Source organism: Saccopteryx bilineata, chromosome 10 (assembly GCF_036850765.1).
Source record: "Saccopteryx bilineata isolate mSacBil1 chromosome 10, mSacBil1_pri_phased_curated, whole genome shotgun sequence".
Taxonomy (NCBI): domain Eukaryota; kingdom Metazoa; phylum Chordata; class Mammalia; order Chiroptera; family Emballonuridae; genus Saccopteryx; species Saccopteryx bilineata.
In genome coordinates this window covers 59,171,299-59,191,865 of record NC_089499.1, presented here as the reverse complement: position 1 = coordinate 59,191,865, position 20,567 = coordinate 59,171,299, and the positions used below count along the sequence as shown (strand labels likewise).

Below are 20,567 nucleotides of genomic sequence, written 5' to 3'. Positions count from 1 at the left end.
ATTTTTTTGTAAGAACCAGCTTTTGTTGTCATGATTTTTCTTTACTGTTAACCTGCTCCAATTTAATTTATTTCTGCTTTCTATTATTTCCTTCTTCCTGTTTGCTTTGGGTTTATTATGCTTCAAGTTTTCTAGTTTATTGTGGTAGAACGTTAGATTATTTATTTGAGGCTTTTCTTGTTTTAATGTAAGCCTTTAGTGCTAATAGTTTACCTCTAAAAATTGTAACAGCTTTGTGCCACATATTTTTATATATCATCTTTTCATTTTTATTTAGTTTTATAGATATTTTAAAATATTTCCTTCAGCCTAACCAGGCAGTGGCACACTGGATAAAGCATTGGACTGGGATGTGGAAGGACCCAGGTTTGAGACCCTGAGGTCACCAGCTTGAGTGCGAGCTCAACTGGTTTGAGCAAAGCTCACCAGCTTGGACCCAAGGTCGCTGGCTCAAGCAGGGAGTCACTCGGTCTACTGAGGGCCCACAGTCAAGGCACCTATGAGAAAGCAATCAATGAACAACTAAGGTGTTGCAACGAAAAACTGATGATTGATGCTTCTCATCTCTCTCCATTCCTGCCTGTCTGTCCCTATCTATCCCTCTCTCTGTCTCTGTTAAAAAAAAAAAAAGTTTAAAATATTTCCCTCAATACCTTTTCTTTGACCTATCAATTATTTAAAAATGTGCTTCATTTCTAAGTGTTTAAAGACTTTTCTGTCATCTTTCTGTTACTGATTTCTAGTTTGATTCCATTATTATCAGAAAAGATACTCAGTATGAGGTCAACTCTTTCACAGTTGTCAAGGCTTATATTATGACCCAGGATATGTTTATCTTGGTTGACATTCCACGGGTACTTGAAAAGAACATGCATGTTGCTGCTATTGGGCAAAGCATTCTACAAATGTTATTCAGATCTTATTGACTGATAATTTTGTTCAGTGCTTCTATATCCTTGATGACTTTTGGCTTAGTAGTCTGTCAATAAAAGACTATGAAATGCACAACTATCCACTGTAACTGTAGGTTTTTATATTTCTACTCCCTGCAGTATTAATTTTTTAAATTTATTTTTCAATTACTGTTGACATACAATATTGCATTATTTTGGATGGGTAGCACAGTGATTAGACTTTTATATACCTTACAAAGTGTTGACCCCCAAAAATCTAGTACCCATCTGACATGATACATAGTTATTACAGTATTATTGACTGTATTCCCTATGCTGTACTTTATATTCCTGTATTTTTATCATTGACAATTTGTACTTCTTAACCCCTTTCACCTTTTTCACACATTCCCCAAGCCCCCTCTTATCCAGTAACCATCAATTTGTTCTCTCTATGAATTTTCTATTTTGTTTTTCATTTATTTTTTATATTTCACATATAAGTAAAATAATATGGCATTTGCTTTCTCTGTCTGACATATCACTTAGCATAATACCCTCTAGGTCCATCCATGCTTTTAAAAATCACAAGATTCCATTCTTTCTTATGGCTGAGTAATATTCCATTGTATATATGTACTACATCTTCTTTATCCACTTGTCTATCAATGGACAGTTAGCCAATGATACATCTGATAAGGTATTAATATTCAAAATATACAAGAAACTCATACAACTTAACAGCAACAAAAAGCACTATCTGATTAAAAATAGAGAACCTAAATAGACACTTCTTCAAAGAAGACATATAGATGGCCAATAGCCATATGAAAAGATGCTCAGTGTCACTAATCACCAGCTCTGTTCATTTTCATCATGTGTTTTGAAGCTCCATAGTTTAATCCAAACATATTTAGAAGTGTTATGTCTCCCTGGTAGACTAATCCTTTTATCCTTCTGTATTTTCCCTCATTATCTCTAATAATTTTCTTTGCTCTAAAGATCACTTTACCTGAAATTAATATAGCTACCCTTATTTTTAATTAATATTTGCATTGTATATCTTCTCCCATCCTTTTACTTTCAACATATTCATGTCCTTAAATTTCAAGTAAATTTCTTGTAGTAGTATATGGATGAACCATTTTATAATCTACTCAATCTCTATCTTTTAATTGATACATTTAGATCAAGATAGTTAAGGCTTAAGTCTGTCAATTTATATCTTTTGTTGTTGTTCATTTCCTCCTTGTTTCTCTTCTCTTAAATTCCTCTGAGTTAATTTCAAGTATACCTTTTTTTTTCTTTTTTTTACAGAGACAGAGAGAGAGAGTCAGAGAGACGGATAGATAGGAACAGACAGACAGGAACGCAGAGAGATGAGAAGCATCAATCATCAGTTTTTCGTTGCGACACCCTAGTTGTTCATTGATTGCTTTCTCATATGTGCCTTGACTGCGGGCCTTCAGCAGACCGAGTAACCCCTTGCTTGAGCCAGCGACCTTGGGTCCAAGCTGGTGAGCTTTGCTCAAACCAGATGAACCCACACTCAAGCAGGCGACCTCGGGGTCTCGAACCTGGGTCCTCCGCATCCCAGTCTGACGCTCTACCCACTGCACCACCGCCTGGTCAGGCAAGTATCCCTCTTTTTTATTGTTTTCTTTACAGTAGCTCTAGTTATTACAAATTTGTAACTAGTCACAGTCTACTGGTATCAGCATCTATCAATTTCATTGAAATGTAGAAATTACTTCTAATTAGGTCCCTTTGCCCTCCATACTTCTAAAATATAATCTCTTAAATATTTCCTCAACAAGCATTGGATATTACATCAGATAATACTATAATTTTTGCTTCAACTATCAAATATAATTTAAGAATCTTCTGAGAATTAGGATAGTCTATTATACTTACTCTTATTTTTACACATTCCAATATTCTTTCCTTTCTGAAGTTTCAATCTCTTTACTATTATTTCCTTTCTGTTTGTAGAATTTCTCTAGCTCTTCTTTGAAGGTAGAGATGCTGGTAACAAATTCTCAGAGTTTTCATTCATCTGATAATGTCTTCATTTCTCCTTCATTTATAAAAGATTTTCATTGAATATAGAATCCTGGGTTGACAGTTTTTTTTAAGTACTTGAAGAATACTATGCCACTTCCTCCTGGCCCCCATAATTTTACTTGAGAAATTTGCTGTCATTCAAATGAAAAGCTATAGTGACAAGTCCTTTCTCTCTGGCTGCTATTGTGTCTTTTCCTTGTCTAATTGTATTTAATTATGATGTGTCTTGCCATTGATTTACTTAGGTTTATCCTATTTGGAAGATGCTTAGTCTCTTGAATATATATTTGTTTATGCCTTTCATTAGTTTGGGAGAGTTTTCAGTCAATATATCTTCAAACCTCTATCCAGTCTACTCTCTCTTTCCTCTTTTAGGACTTTCATAACATGAGTGCTTGTTCTTTTGTTATTAACCTGCATGTTCCTGGAACTCTGTACACTCCAGGCCATTTTCTCTCTGTTGTTTGGGTCATTTCTACTGATCTGTCCTAACATTCACTGATTTTATCTGCTGTCATCTCCACTCTACTAGAGCACTGATCCAGTGAACTTTTTATTTTGGTGACTATATTTTCAGTTCTCTAATTTACATTTGGCTCTTTTTTATAACTTCTATTTCTTTACTGAGCTTTTCTATTTTTTCATTTGCTTCAAGAGAATTCCTAATTGCTTACTGAAGCAACATGGTAATTTCAACATCTGATTCATGTCAATATTAGCTTGTATTGATTGTCTTTTCTCACTCATATTGTGACTTTCCTGGTTTTAGGGTCATAAGAATTTTTTTTATCACATTTTGAACATTTTGGATTGTATATTATGAGACTCTGAATCCTGTTTAAGCATTTTCCTCAGTATTTGGTCTCTCTGTTGAGGTGTAGCACATGAGCCAAGTGGGTACTGGTCGGCTGGAAGATCAACTCTATGTAGCCCCATTGAAGCTGTGGAGGGTTGGTCTATGGTTGCCATTGGTGTTTGGCTGGAGAAGGAAGGTATTGTCTCAAAGATTTCCTTAGATAGGCCACCTTTGTCCCAGTTCTTTAGTTAGAGGAAAAAATCTTTCCTTGAGATCATTTTTTAAAATCTGTGCCTAGTGAGTATTATTGGTTCTGGTAGAGGGTTCTGGTAGAGTCTTCTGGATTGCTCCATTTGGGATAAATGGGAATCAGTAGGAATCCATGGAACTCACCCTGTGTCTTTAGACTAGGTCATGTACAGGAGCTTTTATTTGCAAGTGGGAGAATCCAACTAAAATGCGGCTACCCTGTACTGGCAGAATCAGAGTCTGGATTAATTTTTATATTTAAAATACTACCTCAGTCTTTTAATACCTAAAAAGTCAAAGGAAATTTAAAATAAATTCTTAGCCTACCTTGTCTAACAACTTTTTTCATTCATAAAACTTTGTATCTCCAAATACCAAACTGGCACTGTTCATTGGGAAGTCATCTAAAGGAAGGCCTTAGTCATTTTTTTTTAAGTGAGAAGAGGGGATATAAAGAGACAGGCTCCTGCGTGAGCCTCAACCAACCCGAATCTACCCAGTGACCCTCATCTGGGGACAATGCTCTGCCCATCTGGGGTCAACCACAACCAATCTGTTTTTAATGCTTGAGGTGGAGGCTCCAGGGAGCCATACTTAGCGCATGGGCCCAGGTGCTCAAATCAATAGAGCCATGGCTGAGGGAGAGGAAGAGAGAGAGGGAGAGAGAGAAAGAAGAGGGGGAGGGGAAGAGAAGTGGGGGGGGAGAAGCAGATGCTTGCCTCTCCTCTGTGCCCTGACCGGGAATCGCACCCAGGATATCCAAGCACTAGGCCGACGCTTCACTGCTGAGTCAACCAGCCAAGGCCGGCCTTAGTCATTTTAAGCATCTTTTCTATCTAATGTCATAACCACCATTACTGGACATCTATTTGAGGCTTGGAAAATATTCCAGGGCTACTACATTGGGAAAGAAATGTTATCCTGACCCAGGCAATGGCCACACAAAATAAAAGCCTACCTGAGACCAGAAAATGACCATAAACAAACATTCCTTAGATAAACTTGTTCTTTGAACTACAACATACACATTTCTCTCTCCTAAAAATAAAGCTTGTTATGGTATTTCTTGACCCTCAGATTGAAGCTTGGATGTGAACCCTGATGAAACTTTTCCTTCTCACCTGTGTTCCAGTTATAACAAGTTTTTCTCAATCCTCTGTCATCCACTCCCTCAGAAATGCCCACACCAGTTGCTTCTCCCACCTGCATCTAAGAGAGCACCCATCATTCCCGTCTGGGCCAGGGGGTCTTCCCAGCACATGCACAGTGCCTCACAGAGGCTGACCGTGGCCGCTGTCCTCAGCCACCTCAGGGCTGCTCCAGGGCAGAGGCACTACTTTATTGTACCCATCTGGCAGTTACAACAGAACAAGGTGAGTAATGCAGCTACAAGTTCCAGGAGGTGTGCCATCATTGTCCTCACAACTACACCTTCCACTTCAACAGCGGCCAGGCCCTGGGGGAGCAGTGCCAGCAGCTACAGTGCTGTATTGAAAGATTTAAAGGTGGCCAAAGGGAAACAAGATCGACTTTTATCCTGCTTTATTTTTATTTTTTAAATTTTATTGATTCATTTTTAGAGAGAGAGGTGAGAGGAGAGAGAGAGAGAGAGAGAGAGAGAGAGAGAGAGAGAGAAGGGGGAGGAACAGGAAGCATCAACTCCCATATGTGCCTTGACCAGGCAAGCCCAGGGTTGTGAACTGATGACCTCCGTGTTCCAGGTCAACACTTCAGCCACTGCGCCACCACAGGTCAGGCCGAAACAAGATCTATTTTTATAAAAATCTATTCTGGGAATTCCTCTAGAATGCTCCAACTGGAAGGTAAACATCTATCCAATTTTTTAAAGGGCCTCCTTTAACCAGCCCTTTTTTGTTCAATACTATTTATGGAGTGGTGATGGGTACACTACCTAATCAACAGTTCAAATGCTGTAGAAATGTTTACCTGAAACCTATGTACTCTTATGGATCAATGTCACCCCTTTAAATGTAATTTTCTAAATAAAGTTTTAAAAAATGTATGGAGCGGGCAATGCTTGGAACATTAAAGATATAGCAGAGAGCAGACGTCATCCCTATGCTTGTAAAGTTTCCCTTCTCACCCAGGAGACAAGTTACCCCAACAGCTACCCCCACCATTATTTAATCAATTGTATTATATACAATAATCACATAACAAATGACTTCAATTTTCTTTAAAATCTCAGCAAAAGTTGTATTTTTTCAATGATGTCAACATAGTTTTGAGCACAACAGAGCACGTACTCAGAGAAAGAGAAAATCAGTCAGTTGCTTCAGAATTAGTAAGCACGGAACTCAATGTAATCATTTTACTGCCATGATTTCATTTGTGCCTCTTCCTAAATGTGCTACACCCTGGGTGGGGTTCTGAAGCCCTTGATGAAAGAGCAATGCATTTGGTAAGCTTCTAAAAGTTAAGACAGAATCACTATACGTGGTCACCATGAAGGAGGCGGCAGAGTGGGCCATGACCCCGAACGCACCCGCCCAGCAGCAGGCCTCACCTCCTTGTTTGTTCGGTCAGCTTGCACCAATGTTCCATTCAGGCAAGGTTCCACGTAGTGAAGCTCCTCGTTATACTGCAGAGGGAAGAAACAGCCAACAGGAAACAATTAAGCATTTAAAGGGTCCTCCTTAAATAATTTAAGGATACAGAAACAAAAAGCAGAACAATCACAAGCTCAATTTGTTCACATAAGCTAGCTTTCTCAGTTGGTGCCCGTAGAGAAATCATGCTTATGTGCCAAAGACTGTCTTTATTCTTTTCCTATCTAAAAAAAAACAAAAACAAAAAAAAACAAAACTTCTAGAGCACATGTTTGTGTCTGGCAGTGTTCAGGGTGCACACAGTTAAATGATAATCCTTCAGGGGCAACTCCAAACACTGGGGCTCCCTGGGCAAGGCTGACAACACGCGGTCCAGGTAGACTCTAAAGAGCATTTCAGACTTGGGTGAATAGAGCTCCAGCTCCTGTCTTTGGCTTCATGGAGCCAAAGGAATCCTGTGTGGGTCACATGTGTATGAGGACAGAATAGAAGAGCGGCCTTGATGTTCCCTGGTCACTTGTGGAGGCTACGCAGGTATTGGTCACTGTTACTCATGCACAGTGACACCACCTTCTACACAGGCCAATGCCCACCTTCCAATCATTTTTGATCCCAGAACACCCAGGATAAGACCATGTTTTTGTCCACAGCTCACAACTAGGGAGTGGATTTTTCACTGTTCCTCTCTTTACTCCCTTACCAGGCATGATTCCCTACACTGTAGCGAGGCTGGTCTTTCCAAAATAGAAATCTGACTAAAGTAACCTCTGTTCAAACCCATTCACAGTCCCCCTGCTCTTCAAATGGACCTTTCCACGGCTTGTCTGGCAAGGTTCTGGACACTTTGCATCTGTTGACTTTTCTAGCATCTTCATTCATTAGTCCTCCTCCATGAACTCAGCACAGGCCAGTTCTTTTTTGTTTTATTTCGTTTTTTTGTTTGTTTTTCTGAAGCTGGAAATGGGGAAAGACAGTCAGACAGACTCCCGCATGCGCCTGACCGGGATCCACCCGGCACGCCCACCAGGGGCGACGCTCTGCCCACCAGGGGGCGATGCTCTGCCCCTCCGGGGCATCGCTCTGCTGCGACCAGAACCACTCTAGCACCTGGGGCAGAGGCCAAGGAGCCATCCCCAGCGCCCGGGCTATCTTTGCTCCAATGGAGCCTTGGCTGCGGGAGGGGAAGAGAGAGACAGAGAGGAAGGAGGGGGTGGGGGTGGAGAAGCAAATGGGCGCTTCTCCTATGTGCCCTGGCCGGGAATTGAACCCGGGTCCCCCGCACGCCAGGCCGACGCTCTACCGCTGAGCCAACCGGCCAGGGCCAGTACGGGCCAGTTCTAATTCCCATTCTGTTCTCTGACATGTCCTGTCTTTTCCCTTGGGCCTTCCAACACTGGGCCCTCTGCTTGAGGCCCTCACTGGGCATCTCCTGGCTGACTCCTTTTCTCCTCTGGGTCAGCTCACTCCTGCCTCCCCTGGGGCAGGTACGACCCCTCCCCTGCTCACTTCTGAATTCCAGTTACCTAGTGCCTGGGCCCTCACCACAAGTGGGGCCACGTTGCTAAAACCCATGTCTGACTCCTCAGTGTATTCCCCGGGACACAGCAGGTGCCAAGACAATTTGTTCAATGAGAATCTCATGGCATTCTCACTTTATCCACCAAAGGCCTAGCCTGAGCTCCTGAGAGAAGGAACCAGAACCATCAGTCACAGGCCCAGATTGCACGCAAAGTCTGGCTAAGGAGTTGGACTTTAAGTCTGTGGCACAGTGGATTATGGAGGGCTGTGAACAGAGGATGAGTGAAAAAGAAGAGATGAACTTGGGAGAACTGCCCTGGGCGCCCAGCAGGGATACACGCAAGAGGACCAGACCTGCAGGGTGCAGTAATGGCCACTGAGACGCCGCGGGTTTCACGTGCTCAGATGTGTACAGGAAGTAGCAGTAGTGGTAACATGAATGCCAGCTATTAACGGTTACTGAGCATTTCCTTCATCCAGACCTGGGCTGGACTTCATCCACAGGGCATTCCAACCTCATGTGGTAAGTGCTTCCAATTCCTTTCCCTTTACAGAGAGGAAAACTGAGGCACAGTAGAAACAATCAACGTGCTCAAAGTGATGCATAAAGGCTGGAGTCCAGATTCAGCCCCGGGCAGTCTGACGCACAGCCACCGCCCAGGATGACAAAGCCCAGGCGCTCCTTCTGGCCCCCAAGCTTCCGTGTTTCTCGCCAGTCTGACCTGCTCCTGCTCTAACCTTTGTTCTTAGTCTGGTCACACAAAAGCATTTGGAAAACTATCACTCAATGGTCTTAGAGCTTAGATCTCTTCTGATGAGGCACGAAGGAAAAATATATTCATGTAATTCTGAAATTAGCCATTGACAAATGGGAGTGCAACGTTTTGTGATTAGACAGGGCGGGATCCAGAAAGCAACTACACAGTCCAACCTGAAGAAGAGCTTCTCTAAAGTTCTCAGTTCCTGTTGGACTGACACTGGGAATTGCTGAAAAAGTGAGTGAATAAATGAATAAATCGAACAGCCATCCTCCTTCCCTCCACCCTTGCTATTGACTGATTTGGTCCAGGGAGACAGTACATCCATTCCTAAAGCCTGAAGCAGAATCAGTCAGAGCCAATCACAGCTGTCAGTCCCCTCTGCTGGATACATGCTTTCATAGCCTGTCTTGCAGTGAGGGTTGGTCGAGGGTTGGTCAAGCAACTCCTTCTCAGCCAATGAAATTTGAAGAGTAGTTTTCTGGGCAGTTTCAATAGATTTTATTCCCATTAAGGAAAAACTCTTCTGTATCCACTGCTGTCTTTCACACTGGGGATGCTCTCATGCAGTTGCAAGCATTCTGCAACCATGAGGTGACAAGGTTGAAAGTGGAGAGTCAAGTTCAAGGAAGACAGAGCAGGAAGAGGGAGCCATGTGGGCCCTCGGGGACACTGCTGAATCACTGCAGCTGTGTCCTCCAGGCTTCTCCCAGGAGAGTAGAGATGCCTAGAGGCTCAAGCAGCCTTCATTCATTGTTTCATAACCTGCAGCCAAAAACTTTCCAACTCTTTCCAAGTAAATTTAAAACGCCATCTCCATTCTGCCTAATAAACACTCTCAAAGTTGATTCTTAGAGTTGTACAGTCTGAGCTGGGAGTCAGGACACAAGTCCAAGTCCTGCTTCTGCCAGGTACTCACTGTGTGGCCTTGGGGAAGGCACTAAACCTCTCTGATCCCAGATTCTTGTGCATGCAAAGATGCTAATTCATCTTGTTTACTCTCTAGGGGTCCCTGTGAGGATCCACTGTGGCAACAGACCTGAAACTACTTGGCTAATGTAAAGGCCTGTGCATGTTGGGGGGCTGCAGAGGGGACTTAAAAGTAAAGAAGACCAAGAAGTTCTTGCCCTCATCAGGGAGGAACATACGCAGTAATCAAAACCATGCTCGCCGTCACTGTGTGAGCCATGGCCAAAGTGGAGGAATCTGCTCTTCTGAACCACTGCCAGCTTGTTAGTGGCATCATCCAAGCTTGCAGTTGACTAATTTCCCTTGATGCATCAGGATAAAGCTATGCTGAGCAATCTGGTGTGTATCCCCAAAGGGAGCTGGGCTCAGCCATCTGCGTGACGGAACGATGCACACCAGGCAGCTGGGCATGCCCACCATGCCAGCCCAGCTCCTCCCGAGGGGGCACAGGGTGCCCCGCATGTGGAACTGCTTCCGAGCTCTCAGCAGCGATCTGTCTGAAAGTCTTTCACTTCTGCATTTTCATGGATGTTCCCGAAATTTCTACTCTGTGAAACAATAATGTGGGATGGACATATCTTTTACACCTGAGCATCTGGTCGCAGCGGCCCTAAGATGTGATGCCCTTATGAATGGTTCTCCTTCATCCTTAAACAATCAGATACCAATAGTCTAAGGAAGAAAAGGATGAAATGTGCATCATCCCTGGCAACAGAGAGTTTTCTTCTGTCATTTGCTTTTGCTCCTTCTCACTACCAAGATTGAACCGTAAAGAGAAACTCAACCAACTCCCATTTCCCCCAAAGTGGTGAATTGTTTCTGAAATTTCCGGGGAATGGGAGGAGTCTCTTCACTGAACAGATGGTCTAGCCAGCCCACCAGCCACATGGTGAGGAGATAGACAAAGAACTTTCTTCTGTAAAGAGTTCAGAAATGGTCACATAGACACAGGATCTCAGTCACAGCTGGTTCCCTTCTCCCCTTCTCTCGTCTGATTGGATTATCTCATCTGACTCCCACATACACTAGAGTAGGACAGTAGAGCTGAAGTAACTGAGGCAGACAAGCTGGGTTCCAATCCTGGCTCTGACACACACTCACTGGTGACCTAAGCCAAGGTGTGTCAGCTTCTGAGCCCTAGTGTTTGTGTTGGGGAAATTGGGGATGGTAACTAATCCTCCCCCATAAGCTCACTGTGAGAACGAAACTTGATGGCTTGGTAAAGGGTTAGCACAGAACCTGGCATATAAGAAACAGAAAGACCCTGGTACACATGCACAGAAAGAAAGAAAATATATGCAAGTGTGATGTGTCTGCACAGACACAAGGACCACGGGTACCCTCTACCCCAAGTACTGGCTAAGTAGGAAGCGGATGTGGGGACAATGGCAGTAGCCTACTCTTAGGGACCTGGCTCACATGCCGCTGACCTCCTCTAGAGAGCACAGCTGGAGAGAAGTGTTTCACCAGTAGGCACAGGCGACTGTCTGAGTAGCCGAGACAGAAATCACCAGGGTGTGTGGCCACACACTCTCCCACTCTGTGCCACTCTCTGAACCCTCTTGGTGACCTTGACAGACCTGGAGCCAAGACAGTGCAACTAGCTTCCTGTCAAATCCTCTCCCAGAAGGCACGGCCAGGGAAACGTTTTTTCCTGTGCTTGTTCAGTGAATAGGGACGAAACATCTGCCTTGTGCCAGGGACATGAAATAACAGCTAACGTTCCCCCGATCATCACGGTGGCCTGATCAGGAACCACTTTTTCCCCTGTTTTCATTAGGAAAAGGATAGGTTCATTATATCTGAAGATTATGTCTGCTTTCCTTTTTATAATAAAAAATGCTTATCTGTGATGCTGCAGTGGTCCATTCAAAGACAAAAGTAGGTTTCGGATAAACCCTTGATCTTCTTTAGGTGTGAGACTACATCCTAGTACTCTTTTCTTGCAGAAACTGTCCCTCCCTTGCCTCTGTGCCAACCACCAGATTCTGTGCGGATCCTCTTTTCCTTCCTGCTGCCCAACCTCTGTAAGCATTCCCTACACCTCCCATTTAAAAGATACAGTACAAGCCTCAGTGAGAATTTTAATGATGATCTAAAATAGGAAAGGCAGGTTTTAAGTGTATTAAATGAATGGCCAGAATGTTTTAGAGAAGGATCTGAAAACAAAGAACAAATGGGTTGGACTCGCCCACTGAGATCCACACAGGCTCCAGCGCTGTGTGCAGTCGTGTCACATGCTGGCTTGTGTGAATCACAGCCCTGAGACCAGAGTGGGGGACAGCTGACTTTGGGCTCTGGATGAGAGTAGGGATTATGAACACTGTTTAATTTTAGAAGCTGGACTGGATCAAAGAGAGCAATGGCACTCTTGGGACCTACAGAAGATCATCAGTTGCCTGAAAAGGAGAATGAGCAAAGACCTAAGAAGGGAAAAAACTTTAAGGGACACTCTTAACACACCCTCCAGACTCCTGCCATGTCTTTTTGTCTCCAGGAGAGATCCTAATTCGGCTCCATGGCTGACCGGACTTGTTGGATCTGGCCTGACCCTCTCAGTCCAGTCCCATTCTTTCCATCAGTACCCCCATCCACCCACTCCGCCTCCTCCGTTCACCCCAACCCCAATACACCCAGACACTGAACTCCTTTCAGTCATCCGACCAATCCTGCACCTCCTGGGATGGAAGAGGAGATAACCAGCCTGTAAATACTACTTACTGTTCTTGATCCTCCTCCCTCCTGCCCTACCTCATTGCACATACCGGGCTAATGCCAATCCTAAAGTGCTCACTCATTCATCACTTCTGCCAATGAGCGGTCACTGAGTCTGAGTCGGTCGCCTGCCCCAGCTCCGTGCCCTCGCAGCCCCTCACTGCCTCCCTCCCAGACCGCACTGGCCACTCTCCTGTGCGCGCCTCTCCCTGGCTGGCACCACACCAACACTCACAAACAAAGCATCAAGGTCCACCAGGGAAGATACTCCGCCTTCACTAGCTACAAAGACAGTCCCAGTACTTATCTGTTAACACTCAATAGTTTTTGTAGACTGAATAATTAGAACAAAGAAACAAAGAGGCAAATCAGATAAAAAAAGAACAAAGCCTGGGGGGAGGGAATGTTGACAGAGACAAAAAAAAAAAAAAGATGAGAATCTCTACCACCTTCAAAAAACAGATAAATAAAAAGTAAAGGAAGTGAGTGAGTACGTTTTAGAGAACCCTAAATCCCACAAAAAAATCCACGGAATTAACACGCTGGCATGCTCATCCAATATGAAAAAACTGGTGTGGAATTGCTGGAATGCCATTAGGTATTTTGATGGTTTTATTGAAGCACTTTTGATTAAATAACCTTTAGAATGAAAATGTGCAGGGATTATGTAATGAAGCAGATGAGCCCACAATATTTTCACCAACACAAGGAGTCCCAGGGATCTTTTGCACTACAAAAGCTTCTTGTATAATTTAAAACACGACTAGACGTAATGAGTAGGATAGAACAAATGAGCAGTGAAAGACAATACCATCCTCTTACTTTTAATACGGAATCGATTACTTTAAAAAGCAAATCCACAGCAGGCAAAGCACTGGAGAAATGGTTTTAAAGAAAATTCTGCAAATTAAAACCAGGGTACCAGAAAGTTCTGGGTTGAACTAACAAATGATGCTCTTCTCTGTACAAACACGGGTTGCAGGAGGAGGCATTTAAATTGATTTCACAATATCAGCCCAGTTAATGCTGTATTCATTGAATGCATGGCTTTAGATTCCTGTAAAATCACTTTTCAAATTTCAGCATTGTACAGGGTTGAATTAGCACCCTCATTTTTATGATAATATTGTTAATTTAATGCATAGCTTGAAATTTGACTTCAAAGTGAATCAGAAAAATATGCCCTTTCTCTTGTCAGAGACATCTCTCTTCATGCACCAGTGGTTTGACCTTTAATTTTTTTAACTTTGAATGCACAAAATCTCTCTCATATTTCAACTATCTTTTTTTTAATTCAATCATTTAGTTCATCAGTCTTAGATAAATTTTGTAATACCCTGCCCATGAACACTAAAACCATTTTTTACGTTATCTTTTCATCTTTATTCTCTGGAAAGAACTGAATTAAAAGCTTTTCAATAAAATGCACAAGATGCATTTAACAATGAACTTAATACAAAAATGCAAACATGCAAAAAAATGACTGAAATGGCCAGGAAAAGCTTGTTCTACTCCTTAGGTCTCTCTGCTCCTTTCCTCATCATGAGACTAAAAATCAAAAGGCAATGATGAATTAGATTTGTTCAAACAAAAACCTACATTGCACTAGGGCTTCCAACACTGAAAGTGAAGATTGTTTTCTTTACTTTCTCTCTAAAATACTGAAATGTCTCCTCAAATATCTACGCAGCAAGCAAGAGAAAGCTGACAGTGCAACGAAAGGTGAAATAACAATGTCCTCTCCCGAAAATGAAGCCCAGCCCCCAGAGCAGGCTGCTCAGGCTGGCGTTCCTGGACGGAGTGTCACATATTCCACCCCCTTGCACTTACAAGAGCCTGCAGTGAGTCTGTCTCTAGACAGAGGCAAATGACCTTTCTGAACAGAATGAAGAAAAATTTACACCATATTACTGGAGCAACTTTGCCCCTATGGAAACAGAGGAAGGTGGTGGAGAAAATGCAACACAACAAAACACCAGCACAATTCAGCAAGGCAAAATTGGTCAAATACACTTAGGGTTGGAAGGACACCTCAAAGGAATGAAAATGAAGATTTGCCAGTTGCAAATCTACTACTAAAACCCCTCAAAATGTTGGTGTTATGAACTGAGTATCTTTGTCCCCCTAAAGTCCTATGTGGAAGCCCCAGCTCCCAATGTAGTAGTATTTGGAGATGGGACATTTGGGACATAATTATGTTTAGGTGAAGTCATGAGGGTGGATCCTTTGTGAAGGGATCATGCCCAGAGGCGGATTAAGGTCGGTTGAGGCCCCAGGCACAGAAGAAAATATTGGGCCCCGTACATTAGAAAAAGAGTGAAGTTGGGGTTTTGTGGGGCCCTCCAGAAGCTGGGGCCCAGGGCGTGCGTCCAGTACACCCACTGTTAAACCTGCCTCTGAGCATGCCCTTATAAGAGGAGCCATGAGAGTGCTCGCTCACTCGCTCTCTTTCTGGCTCCACGAGCACATACAGAGAAAAGGCCATCTGAGTAACAGAGAGAAGGTCACTGTCTCAGTCAGAAAGGGAATCCTCGCCAAAAACCAAACCCTACCTAACCTTGATCTCGGACTTTCCAACCTCTAGAACTCTGAGTAAATATATTTCTGTTGTTTAAGCCAGTGGTTTTCAACCTTTTTATACTTGGGGACCAGTAAAAATAGATTTTGGGGACCACTAAGGCAGAGATCACTCAGCATAAGCAAATTCAACTAAGATCATTGGGTTTATAATCATACAACATAGGGTAGTTAACTCTTTTGCAGACCGACACAAAATTTCTGGTGGACCAGTCTGCAAACCTGTAGTCAAAAAACACTGGTTAAGGCCACCCGGTTGTATTTTGTTACAGAAGGTGGAGCTAACTACTATAGTTTCTAAGTGTGTAAACATTACCCTACTTAGTGGACATTCCAGTACCTAACTATGTGCACACCCTTTGGTGCAGCAATTTCACTTCTAGATTTTACTCAATAGAAGCACAGCCAACCCTGAAAAAAATATATGAACAAGTCCATTTACTGCAGCATTCTTGAGTGGAAAAGAGATCAGTAACTGCGTAAGCTCATCAAAGGAAAATGGATTGAAAAAATCACTGTTAACTACAGATTGTAAAATGTCCTGCTTTTCAAATACATATGAGTATAAAAGTTGCTGAATATTCTATAAAATGTTATTCTATTTTTTGTGGAAATATTATGTATATTCATGTATATTTCTGAATTGTTTAAAATTTTACATGTGTTGCCTACATTAAAATAAATCGATGTGTAAAAGTTATTGTTAATTAGCAGTTCCTTTTGTAACCTTAGGCTTTTGATATAAATCTGCTAACATATTTAATCTATTCCCTTATTCTTTAGGGGAACAGAATTCATGATTTTACTATAAAGGCTTCAAGTAAAAATGTTCAGAGCATCTTTCTAGTTATTGAAATAATTATGCAATAGTCATTTTTTTTTTTTTAGGTGAGAGGAGGGGGGATAGTGAGACAGACTCCCACCTGCAACCCAACCAGAATCAACCTGGCAACCCAGTCTGGTGTCAATGCTTGAATAAACTGAGCTATTTTTAGCATCTAAGGCTGACACTCGAACCAATAGCAAGTGCCTGAGGCTGACACTCAAACCAATCCAGCAACTGGCTGTAGGAGGGAAAGAGAGAGAAAAGGGGGAATGGGAGGGTGAGAGAAGGAGGTGGTTGCTTCTCCTGTGTGCCCTGACTGGGAATCAATGCTGGGACATCCATATGCCTAGCCAACACTCTATCCACTAAGCCAGCAGGCCAGAGCTAGTTTTAACGCTGATCATTAATGTTGAAAACTAATAAACAGATAAACAGATGTATAGAGATGGTCAATGGGACTTCTAATGGATTTCTTTATATAAAGGGACAATTTGGGGTAAAAAAAAATAATTTTTTCCTTAACTGTTCTATAATAACTGGCATATCCACTTTTAATTATCTTAATCACCCTCTCTTCATTATTGAGTTGACACTGTTTGTATATCTTAATGAACTTACAGAGATTATTTCAATCGATTGGTTTTGTTAACAGAACAATAAATCCTTACAGATAAAGGATTCAGGCTGTAATTAGTTAGTTCTTCTTATTATGCAAATTTCTAATACTTCTGTAATGAGTAATTAAAGATTAATAAGAAAGATAGTCCCAAATTAGTTGCTTCCTATATCTAAATGCTTCAGGATGTGTGAGGATCAGCCACATTTACATATTCTCAAGGAGGCTGGTAACCAGAGCAACCTCTCTTGATTTGTAAAGGCAAAGTTCCATCTGAAAGTCTTCTTGGGAAGAACTGTGCCCCTGGTCATGGAGTTTCACAAGAAGGTGGCAGAGGGCTCAACTACATGCTCTTCACTTCTGCTCAGGAAGCAGGAGAAGGACCCTGACCGGCTGGCTCAGTGGTAGAGTGTCGGCCAGTATGTAGAAGCCGCGGGGTTCAGATTCCTTCTCAGGGCACATGAAGTGACCATCTGCTTCTTCACCCCTCCTCCTCCCCCTTCTCCTTCTCTCTCTCTCTCTTCCCCTCCTGCCATGGCTCGATTGGTTCTAGAGAGTTGGCCCAGGGTGCTGAGAATGGCTCTGTGGCCTCTGCCTCAGGTGCTAAAAATAGCTCAGTTACCAAGCAACAGAGTAATACCCTAGGTGGGAAGAGCATAGCCCCAGAGTGGATCCCAGTCGGGGTGCATGTGGCAGTCTTTCTCTCTGCCTCCCCTCCTCTCACTGAATAAAAGGAAAAAAAAGAAGGTAAAGCCAGACAATTCTGAGTCCTCGTTGTGCCACCTTTGCTGGCTATGTGACTTTAAGCTGGTCATTTCTACCTCTTAGTGCTTTTGTCTCGATGCTACTTGGCACAGAGGTGGGAGAAAATCCAATGAGATAATTCACATAGGATATGCAGCTGGGGCTGGCACACACTATGCATTCTGTGGAAGGCAGCTGCTGGCATTATTCATTCAATAAATACTTAAACTCCTAGTATTTGCCAGGCACTGTCCTAGGCACTGAGGGCAATGAATGAAGAAGACTAACCCCTGCTTCCATGGAATGTATGATTCTCTTCCTTTTCCCTTTCTTCTTTAGGTATTTTTAAATTAAGAAGCTATAGAGCCCTGGCCGGTTGGCTCAGCGGTAGAGCGTCAGCCTGGCGTGCGGGGGACCAGGGTTCGATTCCCGGCCAGGGCACATAGGAGAAGCGCCCATTTGCTTCTCCACCCCCACTCCCTCCTTCCTCTCTGTCTCTCTCTTCTCCTCCCGCAGCCAAGGCTCCATTGGAGCAAAGATGGCCCAGGCACTGGGGATGGCTCCTTGGCCTCTGCCCCAGGCGCTAGAGTGGCTCTGGTCGCAGCAGAGCGACACCCTGGAGGGGCAGAGCGTCGCCCCTGGTGGGCGTGCCGGGTGGATCCTGGTCGGGCGCACGCGGGAGTCTGTCTGTCTCTCCCCGTTCCCAGCTTCAGAAAAATACAAAAAAAAAAAAAAAAAAAAAAAAAGAAGCTATAGAGTGTGGAGCCCTATGGTTGTGTCTCTTGGCTCAGAGTCCCATCAGAAGCACACACAGACAGGACACTAATTCAAGCAATCCTCTCTGCAAACCCCATGTCCTTTAAACACCCTGCCCTCTGGCTAGAAAATAAAAGTGGGTGCCCGTGCAGAAGGCTGCCAGAAATAGGCTCCCTTGACAACACATTCTGCTCAGGGGATCGGGGGTGCCAGGCCGACCACAGTAATAGCGTTCTCACAGCATGTCTGCCCCACTCCTCAAAAAGCACCCTCCCACTGCCCATGGCCTCCTGTGCACTGGCTCAGGCAGGTAATCGGGAGCAGCCCTTTGGGCGATGTGACTACCAGTTTCACTGCTGGTGGGCTGAGGCTCAGACTCGGGCAATTTGTCCCAAGATGCATGGTCATATGCGGCAGAACCAGGATTCAAAACAAAGTCCCATTCCCAAAGCCAAACTGTGCCCTCCTCACCACATGGCCTCCCCATCCAGCTACAGCCACTCCCCGTCCCAGAGAGAGGGGATGATGCAGAGCACTGGTGGTCCCATGCAGGAGCACCTAGTTAAGTACTTACGGAGAAGAAACAAACTCATTGTGGCTACAGTCTTTGGAAAAAGAGTGAGAGGGACTGGGGACATGACGAGAACCACACAGTGGCCTGGGAGGACAGGAAACAACTGGAGATGAACAGCTGTGTCAATGCTCCTTCCAGAGAGGATGTCACTGTCCAGGCTGGGTCCCTGGGACCCCCTTCCCAGGATTGGGACCTCAGGCAAGTCACTGTCACTCTTCCTCTAAACAGTCTCATTTGAGAAATGCCCAGCCGTCCACATGACCTAGAGCTGCTGTGAGGAACACGGCCAGCGTACACAGGAGGAGCAGAGGAAAGGGCACCCTGAAGGCACTTCAGAAATGCCGCTCTTGTTCTGTGAGTCTGCAGCTGCTGTCCACAGTTTAGTCACTTTATCATCATGATTGATATTACTATCATTGTCATCAGACTAACCCAACTTAAAGTTAATTTCCACATGAGAAAATCTAGCCGTTAAGGAAAACCTTGCCAGGTCTCATTCTGAAAAGGTTGGCTCCCCAGGAAAACCAAGTCCCGCGTGACTCTTTTGGATGAGAGCACCTGTCTGCGTGGTCAGGAGGGAACGTGCTCAGTGCATTCCTGTCTCCCAGAGCCCCCCACCCCCCGACATCACGACTCAGTGAACTCACAGGTCACTCACCGCTCCTCATCCTGGGCATCTAATGCTCTGATATAAAAGTGGTAAGAATGTTAACCATTACTACTAAAAGATCAAATGAACCCAAAGTGCACAGAAAGCACAAAAACAGCCACACTCACAGCAATTATGTTGAAGAAGTCATCATCCCCCAGCGTGTCCAAAATAGATGAGACCGTTTGCTTTGCGATAGTCAGGCGAAGACCTTTCATGCTGCCACTAACATCAACTAAAATGACCACGTCTTTAGGAGAAGTCGCTGCCTGGATATACCTAGGTCAGGAAAAAATAAAGTAAAAAAATAAAATAAAATGACTTGAACCTCTCTGCAAGTTTTCTTTTTTAAAAAGAACCAAGAGGTTTGACCATTTCTTACCATTTTCGGTTCCTGCAGTCAAATGCAATAACTCCATTCTCATCTGGTTCCCATTTAATCCCTAGAAGAAAAATGGAGTTATTAGAAACCCAGAAACTTCAAATATTTATTCATAGCATTTCAAGGCTGCTCTGCTTTGCTGACTGAACGGACAGAGTGAAAAATCACATGCAAAGACCAACCCCAGAGCTCATCCTCTGCTCCATCACCCACGAGGGGCAGGCGCGTCAGGGCTCACCTCTGCAGCCAGACAGCCTGGGCGCACGTGCTGCAGGACCCGATCCAGAGTGGTGACATCTTGAGTAAAGTGCTGTCCATCAAGAAAGGACATGACTCCAGCCCCTTCCCGTGGCCAATGATAAAGTCAGCCAAGGTCATTTCTCACTGTCCCTCAAACTGCTGGACCTGGGGGCTTCATTCATAGATTTCTGGGCGGAGTTGGCCCCCATCCCTGGACCCGGGTAAGGAAATGTCTACCGCATAGCAGGAAACAAGCATTTGATATGCTGCTATCTCAGAATACACACAGGTCTGTTCTTTCCCGACTCCTATTTTTAGAATCAGGAATTTTGGTTCAGTCTTCCACACCAAAATAAAATAAAATGCCCCTGATCCTGCTGTACAATGAAGTTCAAATTTCAGGCTTTGTGGCCTGGAGAGTTTTCCCCACGTATAAAATGGGAGCCAACACCCCTAGCCTCGTGGTATGCCGACTAGTCAGGATGTGTCCAAGGTTGACATTCTCTATTTACAACTTAGTTTTTAAGAATAAAATTTGCCTGACCAGGCGGTGTAGCAGTGGATAGAGCATCGAACTGGGATGCAGAGGTCCCAGGTTCAAGACCCTGAGGTTGCTAGCTTCAGGGTGGGTTCATCTGGTTTGAGCAAAGCTCACCAGCTTGGACCCAAGG

General features: G+C 43.8%; 1 protein-coding gene across 1 annotated transcript in view; it reads right to left on the bottom strand.

Annotated features, from left to right (window-relative positions):
- CACNA2D3 (calcium voltage-gated channel auxiliary subunit alpha2delta 3) overlaps positions 1-20,567 on the bottom strand; it is a 1,003,844-nt gene that overhangs the window by 499,572 nt on the left and 483,705 nt on the right. The window contains exons 7-9 of the mRNA XM_066244394.1: positions 19,657-19,717; positions 19,403-19,553; positions 6,530-6,604 (exon numbers count right to left, since the gene is read on the bottom strand). Of these exons, the coding sequence (XP_066100491.1) occupies positions 6,530-6,604; positions 19,403-19,553; positions 19,657-19,717 (287 nt within the window). The remainder of the gene's footprint in view (positions 1-6,529; positions 6,605-19,402; positions 19,554-19,656; positions 19,718-20,567) is intronic.